Source organism: Nilaparvata lugens, chromosome 5 (assembly GCF_014356525.2).
Source record: "Nilaparvata lugens isolate BPH chromosome 5, ASM1435652v1, whole genome shotgun sequence".
NCBI classification, from domain to species: Eukaryota; Metazoa; Arthropoda; class Insecta; order Hemiptera; family Delphacidae; genus Nilaparvata; species Nilaparvata lugens.
The window spans coordinates 17,592,230-17,613,761 of record NC_052508.1 but is presented as its reverse complement, the minus strand read 5'-3'; the positions used below and the strand labels follow the sequence as shown (position 1 = coordinate 17,613,761).

Sequence of the window (21,532 nt, the reverse complement as noted above, 5' to 3'; positions counted from 1 at the left end):
GGAAAGAGGAGGAGTGAAGCAGGTGGAGGTGGAGGAGTAGGAGGAGGCGGAGAAGGAGGAAGAGTTCGAGGGGTAGGAGAAGGAGGAGGATGTTGAAGAGGGAGAGTAGTTTGAGGATGCACTCCACGATAGACTCGAAGACACCGTTTGCGGTTAGCAATCACATACCCCATTTGCTCAGATCACAATCAGCAGAAACTATATTCCAACTGTTCCACTTGCATTCTCTGCATCCTTATGTTCCAACAGTTCCGAAAGTTGCTCAGTATTCCTCGTATCCCATTCATTGAACCTCATTCCTGTTTCATTCAGAAGTAGCTAAACGATATTGCAGTGGTTGTTCCAATCTATATGTATGATTCGATCTAGGAATAAATATGCAGGTAATACAGACATTACAATTCCAAATAAAGTGAAATGGAATATTTTGATAGAATTTACATACTTATACCCACTTTATTGAAATTCCATTGCGATTCCGTATAAATGAATACCGGGTAAAATTTAACAATACAGTACTATCATTTTTCGAGGTGACCATCATAATTTTGGATACTGGATTCAATGTATTATCATTATTCCAGGTGATTATCATAGATGTGTATACTGGATTCAATGCATGGGTGGATTGAAAATGAATTAATTTATAAATTTAATAAAGATTCGAACGGAGTAATTTCGAACTTGCAAAAACAAGCCCAGTTGGCCTAGATTCTAATTCATGCATTTCAATAATTACATGTCATCACATTGAATATAAACAAGTGATGATTGTATGTAACTGGAAATGGTGATCAGTTATTAGAACTATTGTTTTTTCACATCAATTGAAATGCCAATTACAACATATAGAGGCTTACAGCTTTTTGCCAAAACATACCCAATGAATATAATTTTCTATTAATTTAAGGCGATTTTCGATCATTGTAAAAGATTGATATCAAGTGAAATATCAATATGAGCTAGAATTACTTGAATTGAGGAATAATCTTTATTCTTATTCACTAATTTCAGAGAACAGATTTAAATTAACTTCAGCTTCTCATGTTATCGATTCGTATTGAATTCAGATCGAGTAAAAGTAGTAAAAGATAGAACGTCATAACTATACAAATTCATTGTTTGTTGACAATTTATGTTAGGTATTTTCAGTTATATTTGGATTAAATTTTTATCTCTTTATCCAATTACAGTAATAGTTATCGACTGTACTTATATGATTGTCCTGCGATTTTTATCTCTAAAAATTTTTGTGAAGCCCATTTTCTCGAGTAGCTGCCCAGATTCATCGAGTGTAATAAATTGATGGCGGAAGAAATCTTAGCTGTCATATGAAACGGATTTTTAAAGGGTAGTTTGTCGAGAGGCCAATTCTGGCAGCCGCCGCTCGTTTTTCACGGCGAGATAATAAATAGAGCAAAACTTCCCCACCACCGCCATTATCGTTCCATTACAAGTTGTGTTCACGATGAAAAGAAACGGCGGTGAGAAAGGGGTTGGAGCGGGGAACACATCGAGGAAATCGAGGGGGTATTAATGAGCTTTTGAACCCCCCCTCTCTCCCCGCTCAAGGCCGTCGATCTCTCCATGGTAAATTAAGCAGGTCCATAGTTTTCAGTGCAGAGGTCGTTGCCTTTTCTGAAAGTCCTGAACAGCTTCAAAACAGCCGTTAATCAGACCGACAGTCGGCCTGGGAATTCAGGAACGGCTTAGCTGACGAGAAACAGCATCAGTAAGAAGCCAACCGCCATCACATCGCAGTCGACCCTTTCCAGCCAGACATCAACCACATTCGCAAATAACTTGATTGGTTCTTGTTGAGACTTTGTAGCTATACGACAAATCGATTATTCAGAACCTACTGTTGGCGAATAACAATGTTTTGGAGTCTATGATTCTGGATATGAGTGGAGTGTTATCACAAGGAAAGCAGTCTATTTAATGCTCTATATTATTCAACCATTTCAACTCTATATATTCAGTGGAGTTGGTGAAGTCAATTCGTGAGTAAAGTTTGAAGTAATTCCAATATATTCAGTGGACTTCAAAACTTGTTAATCCAACTAGAATCAGAGGGAAAATGAGTTAGGATAGATTGTCTTCATGAATCCGGTTTGAGAATTGATTGGTTAGTCAAAGAATTGTTTTTTCGTTATTTATTGAGAAGAAAAATGTCCTCACGAATGTTCTGGTAGAATTATAAATAATCCAAAAGCGAGCTGTATAAAATTTTAGGGGACTTGGAATAATCAAATTGGATCAAGTTTTCTGATGCACGAGAATGAACAAAAAAGGACTTACCCTGTTCTTCGCCAGTACCTATAATATCGTATGTTGATTTGTGTAATGAGGATCTAGGAATATGGGAAGAACAATTAATAGAGGAATGGGTATTGAAAGGATGGTTCAATACATACAAATTAGTAAAAATGGTTGGTTGTAAGTACAACCGTTGAATGAGATTCCTGACTAAACTTTGTGAGGGAATTAAAAATTCTTGAAAAGCAACAAATAACGGAATAACGTTTATGATGAACAATATTAAATTACGAATGCATACAAAATGTGCAAGATTGCAAGATAGAGCAAACGAAAATGGTGTATGGTAGAGCAGAGTAGGATTGGCAGGTCTAAATGATTGATTTAAAGTGGGATTTTAGACTGAACCATTTGAACCGGAATGAGTTATTGATGTGGTAGAGACTGTAGAACGACAGGAGTATTATGAATCCAATCAATTGATTGAAATAGCCTAGAACTCAGATTCTCTGCAAGGCTGTAACTGAATCAAACCAGAACAAAATTGAATTGATAAAACTTAACGAACATAATCGAAATGAATTAAATTAATTTGGACCAGCTTCGATTCACGCAAAATAGCAAAGTGAGAAATAACTTTTAACGGAATTGTATCAAACATCAATGCCAAAATTTCATGGATTCAGTGTATTGAACGCCAGTGTAATGAATGCGTATTGTTTCAATGTAAAATTAATACTGTGGCTTTCAGAATGCAATGAAAATGTTGTTTTGTAACTCATGGACAACCCACGGAAATTAGATTCGAAATTCAGCGACACTACTTTGTTTTTCACAGTGCTACCTACGTAGTCAAACAATATATGTTGTCACGAGCGCAACGTGTAACAATCACCGTTAGTTTCCCTCGAGAAAATTTGAATGACAAAGGAACTGCTGTTGAAAACTCAATTGAATTAAACGGTTTGAAATGCAATCTGCAGCAGCGCCGAATGTGCATGCTTTGTTGTTTTAATTCATAATGAATAAGATCGGCGCACTAACGAATCTAGAAAATTAATACAGAGAGTGCGAGTGAGAGGAGGGGAGGATGGTAGGGGAAAAAGAGCGCCGTGATTCACAGCCCGAATACGCGACTGGAATTCTGAATAATTCTGTGAATCGTAAATGAAGCCGCGAAATGTCAAGGGAAACGTATTAGGGCAGCGGCTATAAATCATTGAGGTACGCCGGAGCCGTTCTGAATTAAACATTTTCCACCGACAGAAATAACAAGAACGGCGGCAAGAGTAACAACTTTGAATGCCAGTGGCGCTGGCGTTACTCTCGGTTGAATTGTTGAAGATCGCGGCTGTGCGGTTTTGACGCGCCACTGAGGTGGAGGTATATAGTGGCACTGCGGCTGGTTGTTCCGAGAACTACTCACTCCGTTGTGCGAATGCGGTTCACGACACGGACAAGACACTGACGACTGTTCGCCGAAACACAGATTCTCTCTCAAACTCAACAACTTCCCGATTCAATTTTGGACACCAAGCAACTATTAGCCAACTCTTGCCCTGTTAACTTCTACGTATAATTCTTGATATGCCCACGTAGATGGATGCGAAATGCCTCTCTTCATGCAACTATTAGTGAACTCTTGCCAAGTTAACTTCTATGTATAATTCTTGATATGTCTAGGTAGATAGTTGGAGATGCCATTTCCATGCAACTACTGTATTGGAGAACTAACCACCGCAAAACTTACTGCTGTAGACCTAACTTCTGTAGAAATAACCACCGTAGAACTAACTACTGTGGACCTGACTACTGTAGAAATAACCACCGTAGACCTAACTACTGTAGAACCAACTATGTGGAACTGACAGTTGTATAACTAACTGTTGCTCAGTTAGCTTCTGTATAATTATTGAAATGCCCACGTAGATAGTAGAAGATGCCTCTACTCAGGCAACTATTAGTGAACTCTTATCAACTTAACTTCGATGTATAATTCTTGATATGCCCATGTAGATAATTGTACGTTCCTCTTCCAAACAACTTTTGTATTACAGAACCAACTACTATAGATTTAACTCTCTCAGACTTCAAGATTGGTAGAAAAATTAAATTGGATATAAAAAATGGACTTTCAGTAACGTTTTCTTTCATATCGACGTATGAGGCTCAAAATCTCTGCTTAAACTATTGAGTGAAACGACATTTTTCTCTAATCTACTTTTGTTAGAAGTGGACTCGCTTAGAAATTTTGCTTGTCTTTTTTCTCTCCCATTATTCCCTCTTCTAGTCCACCTCACCTTCCATTACTCACTTTCATACTCTCTACCATGGTACACCATAGTTTGTTATAATATATTAGGTAATTTCCTCCTTCCATTCTATGCAGCATACCCCATTTGCACTTATCTTTATGTTGCAACAGTAGACCCATATTAGAGAATTCTAACTTTGTTAACTTCAATGCAAATCTTCATTTACGTTCTCAAGTCCTTTATATGTGATAGTTTTAAATGCCTTTCTGGTTCATCGTATTTGAATAAGATGCTGTGAGGGTATAATATCCCTTTATAAATGCAATATAATAGGAGAAGAAGTATAATAATTGTATAGGATGCATACTATAAGTGAATAAAACAATATTAAAACTTGAAGTACCCTTTATTATTTAAAATATCACAACGACTACTTTCGACCATAGGTCATTTTCGAGTTGGAATCAACTAGCTTATAGTTATACTATAAGTGTAATTTTCAAGTTCATATGCATGTAGGAAATTAAACTATTAATTAAATTCTAGTTTATATAGCTAGGCTATATCACTGGTTGTATTTATTGGCTAAAGATGATACTATTTGATACTGGAAATCACTCTGTAGCTACTGAAAAGTTATTGAATGTTCAGTTCAATCCCAATCCCTAATATATAGTTACTTCATATGAAAAATATAAACTACTCAATATATTTGAAACATAACTCTAGAAACTGAGATTAATTGGAGTTGAGAATTCCAATGCCAACCTTCGTTAAAGAAATCTCAACCCTTAAAATTGTATCGTTTCCAAGCTGAAAACCCTCTCCAATCTGCACTCCATTTTCCACCCGCAACGCAAATCGATGTCTTAACAATGAGCGGTTTTTCCGAGAGAAGATATTTGATTAACGTCAGTTTTGCTCCCACACTTGGACGCCGGGCAGGGCGGCCATATTGTGTTTGACACAGTAATGTACTTGGGGAAGAGTTGAAAGCTATAGCAGTTTGACCGTTAACGCGGGAAAATTGATATCTTGCGAGAGAGCAGAAGAAACAGGGTGTGTGAGAATGAGGAAATGGAAGGGAGAGAGTGTGAAAAGGGGAAGTGAAAGTGAGAAGAAGAATTGAGAAAGTATGGCGAAAGAGGACGAGGAGGAGGAGTAGGAGGAGGGGGAGGAGAAGGAGGAGAGTTTTATTGAAATTGTTGAAGACAGCTGTTGAGTACGTGCCTTTGGCTCACACTCAAGCACCCACCATGCAACCAAGCCTTCTCACTCTCCTCTCAAACTTTCCTATTACATTTTTCTTGTATCGATACTTCCCTGATATCCGTGTCAGTCATTCTTCAAACTTCAAACATCAGACATTACTCAATAGCCCTTCGTTACTTGGAAAAGTCATCAATTTCCGTAATAAGAGAGACGTAGAATGATGTCGTGAAATGCTATACTATTCCCATCTCATAAACCCATTTCCCATATTCGATAACATCACCATACTTCAATACCAGGAAACGTTACATACGAAGGAATAATTCCTTGAAGGCAATATCAAGCCTTTGCATGATACTGTTCTTTTGTCATATTGGAGGAATCGATACTCTTCGATCGAGGAGTTGCTGAAGCAGAACAATGAACAAATGTATGAATAATCCATCTTCAGGGAAAATGTATCACTTTTCCTTATTGTTACCAGTTATTGGAATTGATCTGTGAGATCTGCAGCAAATCTGTAAGATGAGAATTTGTAAAAGAGAACGTTCCTGTGAAGAATAGGTTATATTTTTCGAATAAGGAAGTTTTGTGAGAATCATACAATATCTTCTACAAATATTAGAAAGTTTTAAAGGTGTATTTGATTTTGGATCTACTGATGGAGTAGAGGGTGGAGGAAATACAAGAGAAAATTTGTAACCAAGGTTGTAGTTCTACTTATGAGTAGTATTAGTTCAATAAGCTTTCCTTATTGTAGTTCTACTTGAAATTTAAGAAGAATACAAAAATCTTAAATTTCACAAGCTCTTTCGAAATTTAGAAGTTTCTAGTAATGTTGTTGCATTCCATGTAACCCTTGACAACAAGGGTGATTATTTTCTTATTTGGATCATCAATTGACATTCAAGAAGAATAGGGAAAATCCTGGATTTCTCAAGCTCTTTCAAGATTTAAAAGTTCCCAGTGATTTTGTTTCTTTTATATCTCAAAAACAATACCATTCTTCAAATAGAACTCTTCAAGTGTAACTCAACTTCTCAATATCCCAAGAGAAAAATACTGGGTTCAATATTCTAACTCGAAGAAGTGTATATTATTATAGGAGATATGGAATACGTTAACTTTTGTATTTACTGGCAAAATGTTATCCAATCAAGTTTTTCACCACATTACACCTTCAAAAATCCCTGAAGTTATATTTCCTGTGACATTTTCATGGGAGAACGAACTTTTCAATTACAAAAACATCGCTATCTCAGATGCATGGAAATATTCAGTCGTTTTAATTTTTCATGAAACAAAGAAGATAGAATTTCATCCGCTGAGGAATTGTAACAAGGAAAACGGAAAAGTGTAGCTCGAAGCAGTTCTTCCATCTCTATCTAGTTAGAGTTTTGTTTGTTTTTCAACTGCACGTTGGAAAATTGAGCCATTTTTGTGGAATGATGCTGAGATTTTGCAACGAAGAATGGCTGCTTGTTGAGGAATATCGCATTACATTCTTGCTCTGAACGTTTTCTGTAAGCAGTAAGCACCGGACCGGGAAAACAGAGAAAAATAGCGAATCGTCTCATTCCAATTTCACGATTGTTTTCCTGTTTTTCATGAGAGTCTCCATCCTTTACAAACAAAAGCCAGCAGTTTCCATAACAGTAATTGCGGATTAATCTTCAATTTCTAATGGTCCTTCTTCTTCAATGATGCAACTGCAATATAGAATTTGAATTTTTGAATCATCACCGCTATAATATAGCTATAGTCAGAATAGTAAAAGGGGAAACGTTAGTTCCTGCTAATTACCAGTCATCCTACTAATTTCAGACTCCATGGAATCTGATTGAAGCTTTCATAGAATTGGAGATTGGAAACGTTATGAGCGTAGAATTATCATCCGACTAATTTACAGTGTACTTGAATACGAATTATCTTCTGATTCCCCATTTGTATAGTAAAAGTTAATTCGTATGGCTTTTGTTGGTGGGGAGTCCCTTGCGGGAAGGTCCCACCGCCTGAATATATATAATTTAAGCCGTCAATGGGCCTTACGACCATTTGTATAGACCATTCTCCATTCTTCAATGAACAGACCATCAATTACCATAGACTATCTATTGTAATATACTATTTGGATAGCTTCTTCCTCAAATGCGTTCAAATTCCGAAACAGAAGAAAGTCTGAAAAGTCGCATATACGACATAATAAGTTATTGATCCACAGTTTACATTTTTAGAATGGGATAAACAATCCTATTAGTATTGAACAATCTCTAATTTTCAGTTACAGTACTTGAGAAAGCAATCCGATATATTTGTTTTTAATCTGTGCGATCAAATTTTGAAACAGGAGAAAATCCAAAGAGTCGCACATACAACATTACATTATATCTTACTAATCTACAGTTTACATTTCTGGGCTCTGAATCTAATATTTCTGGGTTACCAATTCAATTCAACCTCATATTCAAATCTTCTTCGTGTAGACTATCTACTCGAGTGGTTCATAAATTTATTGATGTTAATTCATTAATTACTGTGGTTTTATTGCAATTCACTGTCAGATTAAGTCTTCGATACACTTCCCAGTCCAATTTTCAGACTCTCACAGTATGAGACATTATTGGAATATACTTTAATTACTTCATTTCACTTCAGATACTGTTGCTGGTTAGATATTGTGATATTCATCCATAATAAAAACACTTATTAAAAAAAATTCCAATTATTTAATGAAAATAACAAACATGTTTAGACACCAATGGGTTCATCATCAGTTTTTTCTAATTTCTGGGTTCTGATGATGACAACATTGGAGTCGGAACACGTTTTTTTTTCAATAGATAAGTGATATTTTTGTCAAATTCCCAGTATTTTCATCTCTCCATTACCTTCACAATCGAACTCCACTATCCATAAATATTGAGTTCATTGATCCCAATGGATACAATTGATAAGAGCACAAAAAAATCATAAAATTGAGTTGAGTAGTACACAACATCACACCGTTCAAAATTACAAGTTGAAATTCTATTTTGAGGTCGTATTTGAAAATCCAATTCAACCATAAAATAGTTTTTGTCACTATTAGATCAAGCTGTGGAGATACATATACTTTTGAGATTTAAAAAAAATATAAAAACAATATTAAGTCTAGAATGTATCATTGCTGTCGATAAAGCAATGTATAAAGTCTTGCACACACACAAATCGATTTTTGTTCATACAATATTCTGCTGTCCTTAAGAATTCTATCAGATTAAACGTAGCTTGACAAACATCATCTGTTCAATTGAATAGATTTTTAGGTCAGCATGATAAACTGACAAAATAGTATTCCAAATATATATATTAAATTCTATAGTATCTAATAGATTTCTTTGTAATAATATATATTTTATCTCAGGGTGCGAGGTTCGGCACCTGAAGGAATAAAGAGAGCAATTCATCTAGTGAATCAGAGCTACATTAAATTATCACAAATTATATTTCAGAAATTAATGATCATATGAATATTGTATTAACAGCCTAGATTTTATACTTCTTTGATTGATAGATCTTCTGATATGTGGATTGATTCGTTACTTTCTAATAAAATACCTTAATACTACTTTACTTGCGCAAGTATTTTTTACCAAATTCTTAATTTATAAGAAACCCTTTCGACGAGCTAGCTTTGATTCTTATGTAATTTCGAAGCACTGAGGGCGCCCTATCACTATTTCAATATTTTTCACTCACGTGTCGGAATTTTTTTATGAGCTGCTGATGTCGATCCAACTCCTGGTGGTCCTGGATTATTGTAGCCGGAGTCGTCTCTTCCAAGGGGTTACAAATTATTTAAAAAAAATGACTTTTGCTTTATAAGAGCATCACAAAGTCTTATAAGAAATTAGTAATTCAATTTAACTTTAAATTTTACAAGATAGAGCAAGGTATTACGCTCTATAATTTTTAGTGACCTCTCATGGTGGCAGTTGGCAGCGAGTGTGGTTCTCGTTTCTTAATTTTACAATTCTCATTTCCGATTTCCAAATTTGCATAAAAATTTGAATATTCTAGTCCTCCGCCATTCAATGCTCAAATTGACCGTACTAAAATATTAAATTATTACTTATGTTTATATTTGATAATTTCTTTGCCTTCGGGCCATATCCAAAACATAGACTATACAAAAATTTTTTATAAATTCTATTTATTTGTAGAAATATATACAAATATTTTGAATCGGCTCACTATTGCCACCTATCAATTGCCGCTATTTGATTGGTGCATGCAAATTATTACAGTATTCATGCGCCAGTAACCTCCTACTTCCTTAATACATTTAATTATTTTTGTTGGGGTTTTAAATATGATTTTTACATGCTAAGTAATTTTTTATAGGCTATTATTTGTTTCATACATCACAATAATTAGCCACGTGAGACCTTTAGTTCCTCAAATTGCATACTGTTTTGCCACAATAAATTTCTGCCAAGGTGTTGGTCAGATTCTACGTTGTATGGCTCGGTCGATTGTTAGGTCGCCGATCACTAAATGTTCATGCCTAACCTCAATTTCAAATTCTATATAATATTATTATTAGCAAATTTTATTTCCATTCCTCTTAGGCTGTTGTACAGTTTAGCCAGGACGTCTGATATTATCTAATCTTTACTTATCTCTTTGGCGATATTAGCCAATTACTTCACTTAGACCTATAAATATTTCAGCTAGGGATTTTTATTTATCTATCCAAATAAATATGTTACACCATTTGTATAGACCATTCTCCATTTTACAATGAACAGACCATCAATACCATAAACTATCTATTGTAATCTATATTGGATAGCTTCTTCCTCAAATGCGTTCAAATTCCGAAACAGAAGAAAGTCTGAAAAGTCGCATATACGACATAATAAGTTATTGATCCACAGTTTACATTTTTAGAATGGGATAAACAATCCTATTAGTATTGAACAATCTCTAATTTTCAGTTACAGTACTTGAGAAAGCAATCCGATATATTTGTTTTTAATCTGTGCGTTCAAATTTTGAAACAGGAGAAAATCCAAAGAGTCGCACATACAACATTACATTATATCTTACAAATCGATATTTGTTCATACAATATTCTGCTGTCCTTAAGAATTCTATCAGATTAAACGTAGCTTGACAAACATCATCTGTTCAATCAAATAGAATTTATAAGGACGACAAAATATCGTACGAACAGAAATCGATGTGTGTGTATCTGGCTCTAAGGGAAACTGATAATCAGTGTTATACAATTATTGTAATAGTCTATCTGGGAACCTAAATCAAAAATCCGGAAGCATTCATTCGGACAACTATGAGTCATCTCTCCCGAGAAATTACTTTGTAACGCTAGCGTTACAAAATGCCATGTGAACTGTAGCCTATACATGCCACTCGAGTATTTTAATCATTTCATTTTTTCACCAGCATTAATCGAGGATATACATGTGAATGGGCATTGATAATTGGGCACCAGTATTCCCCTTCTGTAGCCTACTCAAACGGGAGTTGAGATTAAAAATTCTGAACAATGGGCACGAATGGAAGGTATCACACACGGACATCATCAATTTTCGTTGTCTGGTGCCGCTGGTGTGAAGGGGCCTGAAAAACGCAACGCTAGCGAGATGAATGAACGTTTTTCAGGACGGATTCTGTATAGTATGTCAGGGGTTGTAGGCACAGTTTGTCAAGGGATGAAAGGCTAGGGTGGAAGTTGGCGAGGGGAACGCTAATATCGAGGAGCAGCTGACGTATATTGAGATGAGAACGGGCGAATGAAATTCCTTTATTAGACTCCGGTGACATGTGACATAGCAGGACGTTAACGAATGGAGACTGGAAAGTCTTTCTATTGCTGGTTTGTATTTTATTATTTTCCTCACACTCGTCTGCACCTCCAACATACTCCATTCATCTCTCTCCTCCACCAGCTACATCTGAATTATTCATAGAATAATTATCGATGTCCATCATAAACTTCATTTTGTTTTGATGAAACTCAATTTTGTTTCAAATATTCAAACTACTGCATGTTGACCCAGTCTCTTTGTGAAGACAGTCAGTGTGAAAACTAATTTTGTTCGTTCTAAATATCTGTCCAATCATTTGATTTGGAAGTCTGTTTGAGAGCGATATTCTTCCAGGAATCTCATATATTGCATTCATTTTTAACTATTAAATTCTTATTTTCGAATTCTGCAGTACGTTCGATGTATCCAAAGTGAGTATTGACTATGGAAATAGATTTTTCTTTTTGTTCATATTCTGTGAGCTTCTGATAGATTCGTCTTTGAAATATTTTGTAAAACATGCATCAAATATATGATGCATATTATTGTGCAATATCATGCCATGCAATAGGTTCTCGAGAGAAATTCATTATTTGATTTCTATAACATATTTTCATGTTAAGGCCTAAGCATGCAGCTCTTCCACATTGATATGTCATCAATTTCCAGTCTGTTCCCTCATTCTGAATCTCTTTTGTATTTGTCGGCATAATCTCTTTACATATTCAAAAATTTTATTCCAATTTTACATCTGGAATTGCTCGTACAAAGCGAAATCACTGATCCATTATATATTCTGGTGGATGCATTAGCACAGTTCTCTTCAATCTTACTCTCCAATCATTTCTAGAACTAAACAGTAGCCTACAGTTTTCCATAATTTCCACACAATTTCCAATACAGGTGTCTCAGCAGAAAGAATACTTGTTCAAGAATATTTTATTAGAATATACAATGTGTGTGTGTGTATTTTTTTCATTTCCTCTCTGATCTTAATATGGATGTATTCATCAGTTTTGAGAGGTCAGAATAGTAGATAATACAGTTAATTCTTGAGATAGATTTGCTTGTGAGCATGTCACTCTACCTAATATAGTAAATTAGTTTATATGAGGAAAGCATGATATTGCACTACAAACCGTTATCTATGGTAATCCATACTCTATTCTTACCGTTTCAAATACGGATATCATTAATTATATTAACTTAGATGCTATTCAAGGAAAACCAATTCCCTCATCTTGTGATATTCACATTGGATACCACTACACTGCGAGCAGCTAGATTGATGCAAGCTAACTTGAATGTATGGCAGCAACATTATCCAATCATAATTGAGTAAATATCAACAGTATCCAATCATAATTGAGTTAGACTGCTGCAGTGAGCAAAGCTTGGAAGATCTATAGCAACATAACCAGAGTGGTGGTGTTTAAAGCAGCATATTGAACAGTGTGGTATTATGCAACATGATTGGATTATTATGTAGCGTAATCGAACCAGTAGCTTGGATCGTCCATTGATCTTCCGTGGATAGTCTCATTATAGAGGATACATTGTTGGTGAATCAGGAAGTGCATCTAATTATATTAGTGTGAAGTGTAGAAGCCGCTCTGAAGCCGCTGTTCATAAGCTCCATGTATTGACGCTGTTCGTTACATAAATGAGAGAAAAATTAATAACCAAAAGTAGTATGATAAATTAGTCTGAATAGGTTTCTACCTGTTGTCTCCATCGATAAATAAATGATGAATTGATTGATTAATATTGGACTAAAATATTCTTTTAAAGATTCAAGCAGTAAGCAAGAGAAGACGAATAAAGAATAAAAATGGAACAGAATAAGCAGTTGGGATCTACTACTTCATTAAACGCTACTTTCAAGCCATATTGAATTGTTATCTTACTACTCAGTGAGATATATAAACTACTTACCCCACCGTTAATCCATATTGAAATACTCCAATCTTTGAATAGCGATAACGCATTTCATAAGATTTATAGATCTGAACTTCATTCGTAGAAAAAAACAGTGAGAGATTTCACGACTCAATTTCAAGTTCCTAGTTTCACTTTCACTGGAAATCGTTAAGTTAACGTATCCATTTAGTTTAAGTTAACGTATCCATAATCAAAGGTGCAACTTTATATTAAGAAGAGAATTGTAACTTTACATTGTGCATAATTTGATCAATTCTTATATCCTCCATTTACTCATAAAGATTAGCCAACGCTTATCTTCTTAATCGAAAGAATTCAACCAAATAATCTATTCAAACTTGACACAGTGGATTGAAACTAATGAATGTTAATAGAGTCGGATCTGGATGCAAACAACGGAGAAGAGGAAATAGCGGAAGCGATTTGCTGTGGATGTTGGAGCGAGCAAGAGAGAGGGGAGTAACTTGACGTTATATTCAACCGAGTTCCTCCCAGAGGGAAGCTTATCGCTGCTCTACATATTGATTTCGCTAAAAGGTCTAATAGACTAATCATCCGAAAGACAATGGGCTCGGCAACAAATAAAGGGGGCAATTCGTCGTGTTCAGTAAACTGTGGCGCAAATTCAACGGATTAAAGTGAGAGAACCTGTCTGTTACAGTGAGATTCAGTCAGCAATCCTTGAATGCTTCCTTTTCAAATTAAGCTGACAGTTTTGAGTGAGCCTCACTAGCAAGCGATACAGGCAGCTTCCAGGCGTTTTCTCGCCTCAGTTTGCAAACTTCAAGTTAGGCCTAGTTCTCCCAACAAACTTCCATTCTCCTCTAACTTCTATATTATTGTTTCCTCTCACACCATCCCCAGTAGTCGATCTCCAAAGTTATATTTTGTATCAATAGTCGATAAATGATAGTATCGATAGTCGATCTTGAACCATCGTCGATACTTGATATCTAAAGATTAACATTACGTCTTTCAACTTTCAATGCTTTGTGCCTTTTAATAAATTGATGCCGAATACATCTCTCAACTGAAGATCTATAGCTGAACACCAAACAAAAACCATGCATCGATAGTCGTCAATATAATCGATAGTCGATAGTTGATGGTCAACAGTCGATAGTTGATATTCGATAGTCGATAGTTGATGGTCAACCGTCGATTGTTGATATTCGATAGTCGATAGTTGATGGTCAACAGTCGATAGTTGATATTCGATCTCGCACCATCGTCGATAGTAGATCTGCAAACTCGAGGCCAGCGCCTGGACTAACAAAGGCCCAAACTGAAACAATAACAATTAGCTCGACTTGTCGGGAACTTGGGTGCCAATCAATTTCATCTCACCACCAGTTTTCGCACCTCGCTTTATGGATGGAAAGTGGAATTATTTTGACATCTGATGATTGCAAGTTGACGTGAGTAGAACTGGTGATAGTGGGGTTTTCGAGCCTTACTTCTCGTGTATTCCGATTGTAATGGATTGGGTTCAATAGAATAACTTCATTCACGTTTTCTAATTGGAATAAATTTCTTTGTTTAGATTGTACTATCTACTTCCATGATTCGTATAAATCATGAGCTACACGAAGTGAAGGTAGATAAATTTATCTAAGTTCAACTTTAACTTTGGATTTTGCCTTCAGTACCGGTTGCAGAAAATCCGGTCAAATTTTAATCGTGATTAATTTCACAATTAAAATTCAACCGGCTTTTGTGCAAACGGGCTTTAATATTTATATTTGAATTTTGTTCAATGATGATAATAAATTAATTATTCAATTACATGAATTTAATATGATGAAATGATGATATTGTTACCCCATGTATTTTTAGAAACAAGAATGTTTCACAATCGACTAAGTGTTTTCATAAAACGTGATTATCAATTTGAATATTTTGTTACAGAGGAATCCTTCAGCAGGGCAAAGGCCAATATAACGAAGCCATAGTCAGCTACCAAATGGCGATAAAATTCAGACCTTCACTGGCATGTGAGTACAATATTCAATCCAATTCAAAAACATTGATTGCAATCTTTTGACACATTTTCACAATATAACACGATCATGTAATCATAATGGATGAATGGATAAGTTTTTACTTGGTGTCTGCTTCATATCAAATTCCTAATAATTTGTTATAATTATTTGTCGGGTTTCAATTTATAATTTAAATCAATTCAGGTTTTTAGCCTAAGCATGATGATCTATTCTTATTACATCTTATTGAATTGCTTAAAATATTCTGTCAGAGGAAAAAGAATTTCATATATTAAATGTCAAAATTGGTGACTACCATCTATTGGATTCAGAAAAGAATAAAATGTCAACCAGAACTAACAAAATACTCAACTGAAACTATAACTTACTATGCCTCTCATAGATATGCATGATATTTTGGTGAGATTCATCTCGAAGCTCAAACTCATAAACTAAGAGCTGGAAAAATACTCAAGTGAGGTTATAACTGTGCCTCTCATAGTTATCCATGATATTTTTGTAAGATATTCTCCATCTCGCAATCTTAAACTAAGAGCTGGAGAAAGATTAAACGGAGGCTGTAACCATATCTTCCATAGTTATTCATGATATTTTGGTAGAATATTCATCTCAAAATCAAACCCATAAACTATCACTGACGCTTTGATAAGGAAGGGAAATCATGTATGCTAGAGCAAAGGGCGAGTGGCCTTTATATAAAAAGGAAATTTGATGAAGCATTGATGGTGCTATAAAATGAGGTATCGAACGACCTCAAGGCTGACTCATGAAATATGGCCGATAAAAACTCCATTAGTGTTCAATAACAAATTGCATTTGGACCCGATAGACAAAGAGACCCATAACTACTCTAAAGCCAAACTGAGAACCAAAACTCCCGCCAAAAAAAGAGCTCTAGCCAATAACTGGGAGCCAATAGTAATATTTTGCTACTTTCAAATATTGGAATCGAATATCTCTGATTTTACGATCACCGCTGTCCTATATTCGATTCTCCCTGTGCAATTTTTAGAGTGCCACAGTTTATAATCCATTTCATATGCTTCGTTTTATACGACCACTTAAGAATATGAACTTTGTTTACATCACCATAGTACTGGCTAGTCCATTAAAGTTGTTTTTCCAATATCGTGAAAGCTACAAGTAGTGATGAAGCTTTCAATTTTTCAGCTAAAGCAATATTCTCTATGAACTCTAGTGAGTGGGATCTAGGAAGTCAGAATTCGAGTTTTCATTGAATAGGCCTACACAGTTGGAAGTATTATCTTCTGTAATTTCTTTAATCAATGGTAATATATTATAATTTATCACATCATATTATATATACAACAATGGCTGAAATAAATTGTGGTCAACATCGAAAGACTAAAATACTAGAGCAAATATGTATTGAGGATTCAAATCGTGAAAGTCTCATCACTTTTCAAAAAACTACAGTAATAATCTGTGTAATTGATTTTCAGCTGCATATCGAAACTGCATTTTTAATCTTTCCCATATTGATGGTAGTAGCTACTATTAAACAAGTTAATCAGTAACAGGTCAAGTGATTTTGACAGGTGATACATTATAAAGATTAATGTATCATTAATAATCAATCATTAATTTCATTATTCCAGCTTGGAGAGCTGTCTTAAGCTAATTACGGATATGTAACAATAATTATTGCATCATAGTCTTAAATGAGGTGATTGAATATTCGTTAGATAGATTATGCACCGGAAACATCTGGAAAACTTTATAATGTATTCTTATTTGATACGAATGGCCACCCGAAAATTTCAACATTTATGAATCTGGATTATCCGCTTGTACGGTTTTTGAATTTCAAACTTGGCTCAAAAAACTCTCTATTCATAGCATTATTATTGATAGCTAGAATTGGTTGTCATTTGAGGATACCATCGACGCGCCTCCAGAATGAATGTAAATGTGACAGTAGCTTTTAACTCGATTTCTGCTATCCTTTAAATCAGTTATCAAATCATGACGACCACAACCTAATCTAATCCACGATCAACCTGATGGAACGTCGATTGTCAAGTAGTCGATTCTGGCATTTCGATATCTCGACAGCTTAATTTTTGGCACGTCGAGCGGATATGCATGTAACAAACTGAAAATTCGTTCTATTTCTCATTCAAAATTGAAGCACCGCTAATTAAAGCAGATGTGTCAGATCCGTGCATGACTTGTACATTCAGTGAATTGAGTCACATTCGTCAGTCAGCATATCGCATATCGTGCAGCTGTCTAAAACTGCAGGTCAGCTGGAGGCAGTGCAGCTCACATGAAATTCAATTATGAATTTCATCCCACATCTGTCTCAATATGACGTCACGTAGGCTACAATCGGATTGAGCTTTACCAGCACAAAATAAAAAATATTTGTATCTGATGATCTCATCTATCGCTGAAGGCTCACTGTTTTTTTTTACTCCTGATATTTTAAATCCCATTATTCATTTTATGACACATTTCCACCCTATAGCAGGCTGTATCAGGCTGGATTATCACAGTATGGACAATCCCTGAATATTAACATTTTGCAACGTTTGACATATAAGGATGAATAAATGAATAGATTTGGAAATTGGAAGTTGAAAATATTGAGTTTGCTTGACGAGTGATATATGGACACATAACATAATAGTGATTACTAACGAGATTATCAACAAGGAATTTTTGATTAGAATGTCAAATGGCTAAGCTTGTCGATGTTTCACACAGACAAAAAATGTTCTCATTCTATCAGGCTTGTTTCTCTTATGACACAATTATTATAGAATAATTATTCGCCTCATGATATCGTGAGCAAGAGTGAAGCAGTGAACAGCAAACAAAAATACTACAAGTGGGTCTCGTTTATAATCAGCGGTTACGGTTCTAGGAAGCGGGAAAAATGTTCTAGAAGTATGTCAATCTTGTTCATAATATATTGATAAAACTATTACGGTATGAGCCTTGAGCCTTGGTCATGGAGACAATGAGAATTTTAATTAATTGAACGAGAATTCAAGTAAGTGCTATTGAATGCTCTGAATATCTCAACTAGCATACAGAAACAATATTGACAAAACAGGGAATCCTCTAATTAATTACATATTCATTCTATTTGCTTTTAGTTGATGCAATATTCTGGTCCCTCCAATCATAATCAATAACCTATTATTGATGAGGTGAATTTGTGTTTCTCCTAGAAATCAATTTGATCATAACTGAATGTTATCGAATTTTTTTTATAATAGCAATAATGAAATTTATTATTGTTATTGTTCATATATGTTCATCGTCAACATAATTGGAATGTTTCTAAATATGGGCCTACCATTGAAGGCATTTACTAGGAATCTCTTTCATCATTCTATTTTCTAGGCGAGTTGAATGGTCGAGTTATTGGGAGCATGTTCACAAAGCACTGAAAAATAATTCAAAATACTTCACAGAGTCTGAAAAGAGAAATAATTGGAGCGTGTTGATTGGAAGTTAGCAGCCAGTTGGAGCAATGAGGATGTTTTCCGGGTTTTCCCTGAAAGGAAAAAGAGAGAGGGTGTGTGAGGATGGTGGAAATTGGAAAATAAAAAATGATATTTCCGGAGTGGTGACAGACCGCTCACTCGGGAGACCTAACACTTCCGTCATGGCAGTTTTGGACCTCAGACGAAATGTGGTATAAACTCACACCCCTGAAAAAGCAACCAGCAACCTCTAAACTCTTCTAAACCGATCCACCGACAAAAAATCATCGTTCAGGTGTAACTCGTTCCACTTTTGTTCTATTTCTCATTCAAATCGTATTTTGGTCGGAATATGAAAAATGGTTATTATCGATTTTTGGATTGCTTTACTTTTGAAACACACTATATTATACTGTATCATTGAAAAATGTATATCAACCAGCTTAGCAACATAGCTAAATATAAATTCTGTATTTGGATTGTTTTTATGTGATAAATCATTACAATTTGAAGCAATTTTGGACATATTTTATGTTATGGTAAAGATGATTTCTAAATTATTTTTTCTGTGAAAATTGAAAGTTAACCTTCTTCAACCTCAAAATTTTTCCAGCAATCAGATTTTTAACTTAAATATGTGTAACGCTAGTTCGCCTCCATGGTGCACATTGGGTAACGCTAAATGGACTAGCAAATAATGGCGGTCAGACAAACTTATGTTCTCCTGACCGAAAACTACACAACATCTCAAAGAATTTGGAAAATATACAGTGTATATCTAGGCATTTGAGACTTATGAGCTATATATCTGTTGTGTATCTGCCATACTCTAAATAAATAAATTGAAAAAGTTTCCTCTATGAGTTTTTAATCAAATTTATGTTCTATTCCTCATTGAGATCCTATAGATTCTTATGTTATAGATTCTATATCATAACATTCCAGTTCAATCTACGGTAAAACTCTTAGAGAAAGAACAGAAATGTGAGATCTGTGATGATATAGATTTAAAATATCAAATCAATAAAAAATATTGGTAAAATTAAACTTTTTCTGTTGATCCTTCATTGCTCATTAGAATCCTTCATATGGTTTTCAAATTTAAATATCAAAATATTCAACGATGAGACGGTTTGAAAAGATATCGCTCAGATGTAACTCGTTCTGTAGATTCTTTATGTCTCATTCAAATCCTTTATACGATGCTCAAATTTTATATCAAAATATTCAACGATGAAACAGTTTGAAAAGGAACAGGGAAAAGTGAGATAAGAATATGCCAATTCCCCCTCGGTATCAGAGCTATCTTTGAAATCACGTTCCATTCTGTATGAGAATGTGAGCCTTATCCGACTACATATTCAATTGGTATGCGCTTCACTGCAGCTTTTCCACAAGAAATATTCGATCTCAGCCGTCTGAGTGACTAACCGCAGCCACAACGCGATAAGTCATGTGTATCAAAAATTATTTACCACCCGCTACAATGTGTAGCGTGTATTGTGCTGGAATTTTCTATTTCCTAGCTATTCTGGAAAACCTATCGTGTCTCCGACAAATGTGCAGTGAACGTCTGTGACTAGAATAAAATTGTGCATTCCATTTCAATATTTTCCAAAACACTGCTCTCAATACCACATCTGTTTCACAATTTTCCACTTTTTCACAAAATGTATTCCACAAAAGGAATACTGACCAATTCCAGTACCGCATCTTTTTTACAATATTCTATTTTCTTCACTCAATGTATTTCACAATATATTATCAATTGGAGGCTGTAATCTGATATTTCTCATGTGGAAATACCATATTCATATTTTTATGGTCAACTTTTCAATAAGTGGGACCAGAAAGATATGCCTACTATGTTATACTGGCAAACCCTACTGTTCTTACTAAGCTAGGGATTGTACTGAATGAACGTTTCACTACAGACAAGAATGAAACAGCTAGAAATACCACAGGCTTGAGTATGTGGTATTATATAATCGAATTATATCAAATAGAATAATAATCTCCAGTATAAACGAATATCCTGTATTTCTAGTTACATAGATGAGGAATAAATTAATTTTATGTCTAATTATAATGATAAAATAATAAGATTACTTTGGAATCGATAGAAATGATGTTGATGAGAGGAAATATAAGAGAATATTATTAAAGTGATCAGCTATGGTGTTTGAGATTTATTTTCTGCTATGATTAAATCGAAAAATCAATCAACGATTTCTTAATCGTAACACAAAATAATATCGAATCAATACAATAAATTGAACTTTGAAGTAAACAATACATTCACAATAATCGAGGTCCAGGATAAACTATGAAATTTTGAAATTTGCCAGAATTACCAACAAAACATGGCCAACAAAAATACAACTACGTGGCGTATAATTATTTCATGGTTTAAACTGAGAGCTGAGTTCCAAGCACTTGCAATCTAAACAAAATTAATTATGCGATGTTGATGTTTGTACGCATCAAGCCAGATAATTGAATTGTTGGGACGAGTTTCAAAGTGAGCCATTGCTGGCCGAATGGTGTCCGATGCTTGCAAATTAGCGAGATAACTATCTCCGGGAGAGAGT

General features: G+C 34.9%; 1 protein-coding gene across 1 annotated transcript in view; it reads left to right on the top strand.

The window, feature by feature from the left end:
- The window catches only part of LOC111053779 (protein O-mannosyl-transferase TMTC2), a 147,631-nt gene that overhangs the window by 88,308 nt on the left and 37,791 nt on the right, over positions 1 to 21,532 (top strand). Inside the window, 1 exon segment of the mRNA XM_039427788.1 lies at positions 15,389 to 15,474. Coding sequence (XP_039283722.1) covers positions 15,389 to 15,474 — 86 coding nt within the window.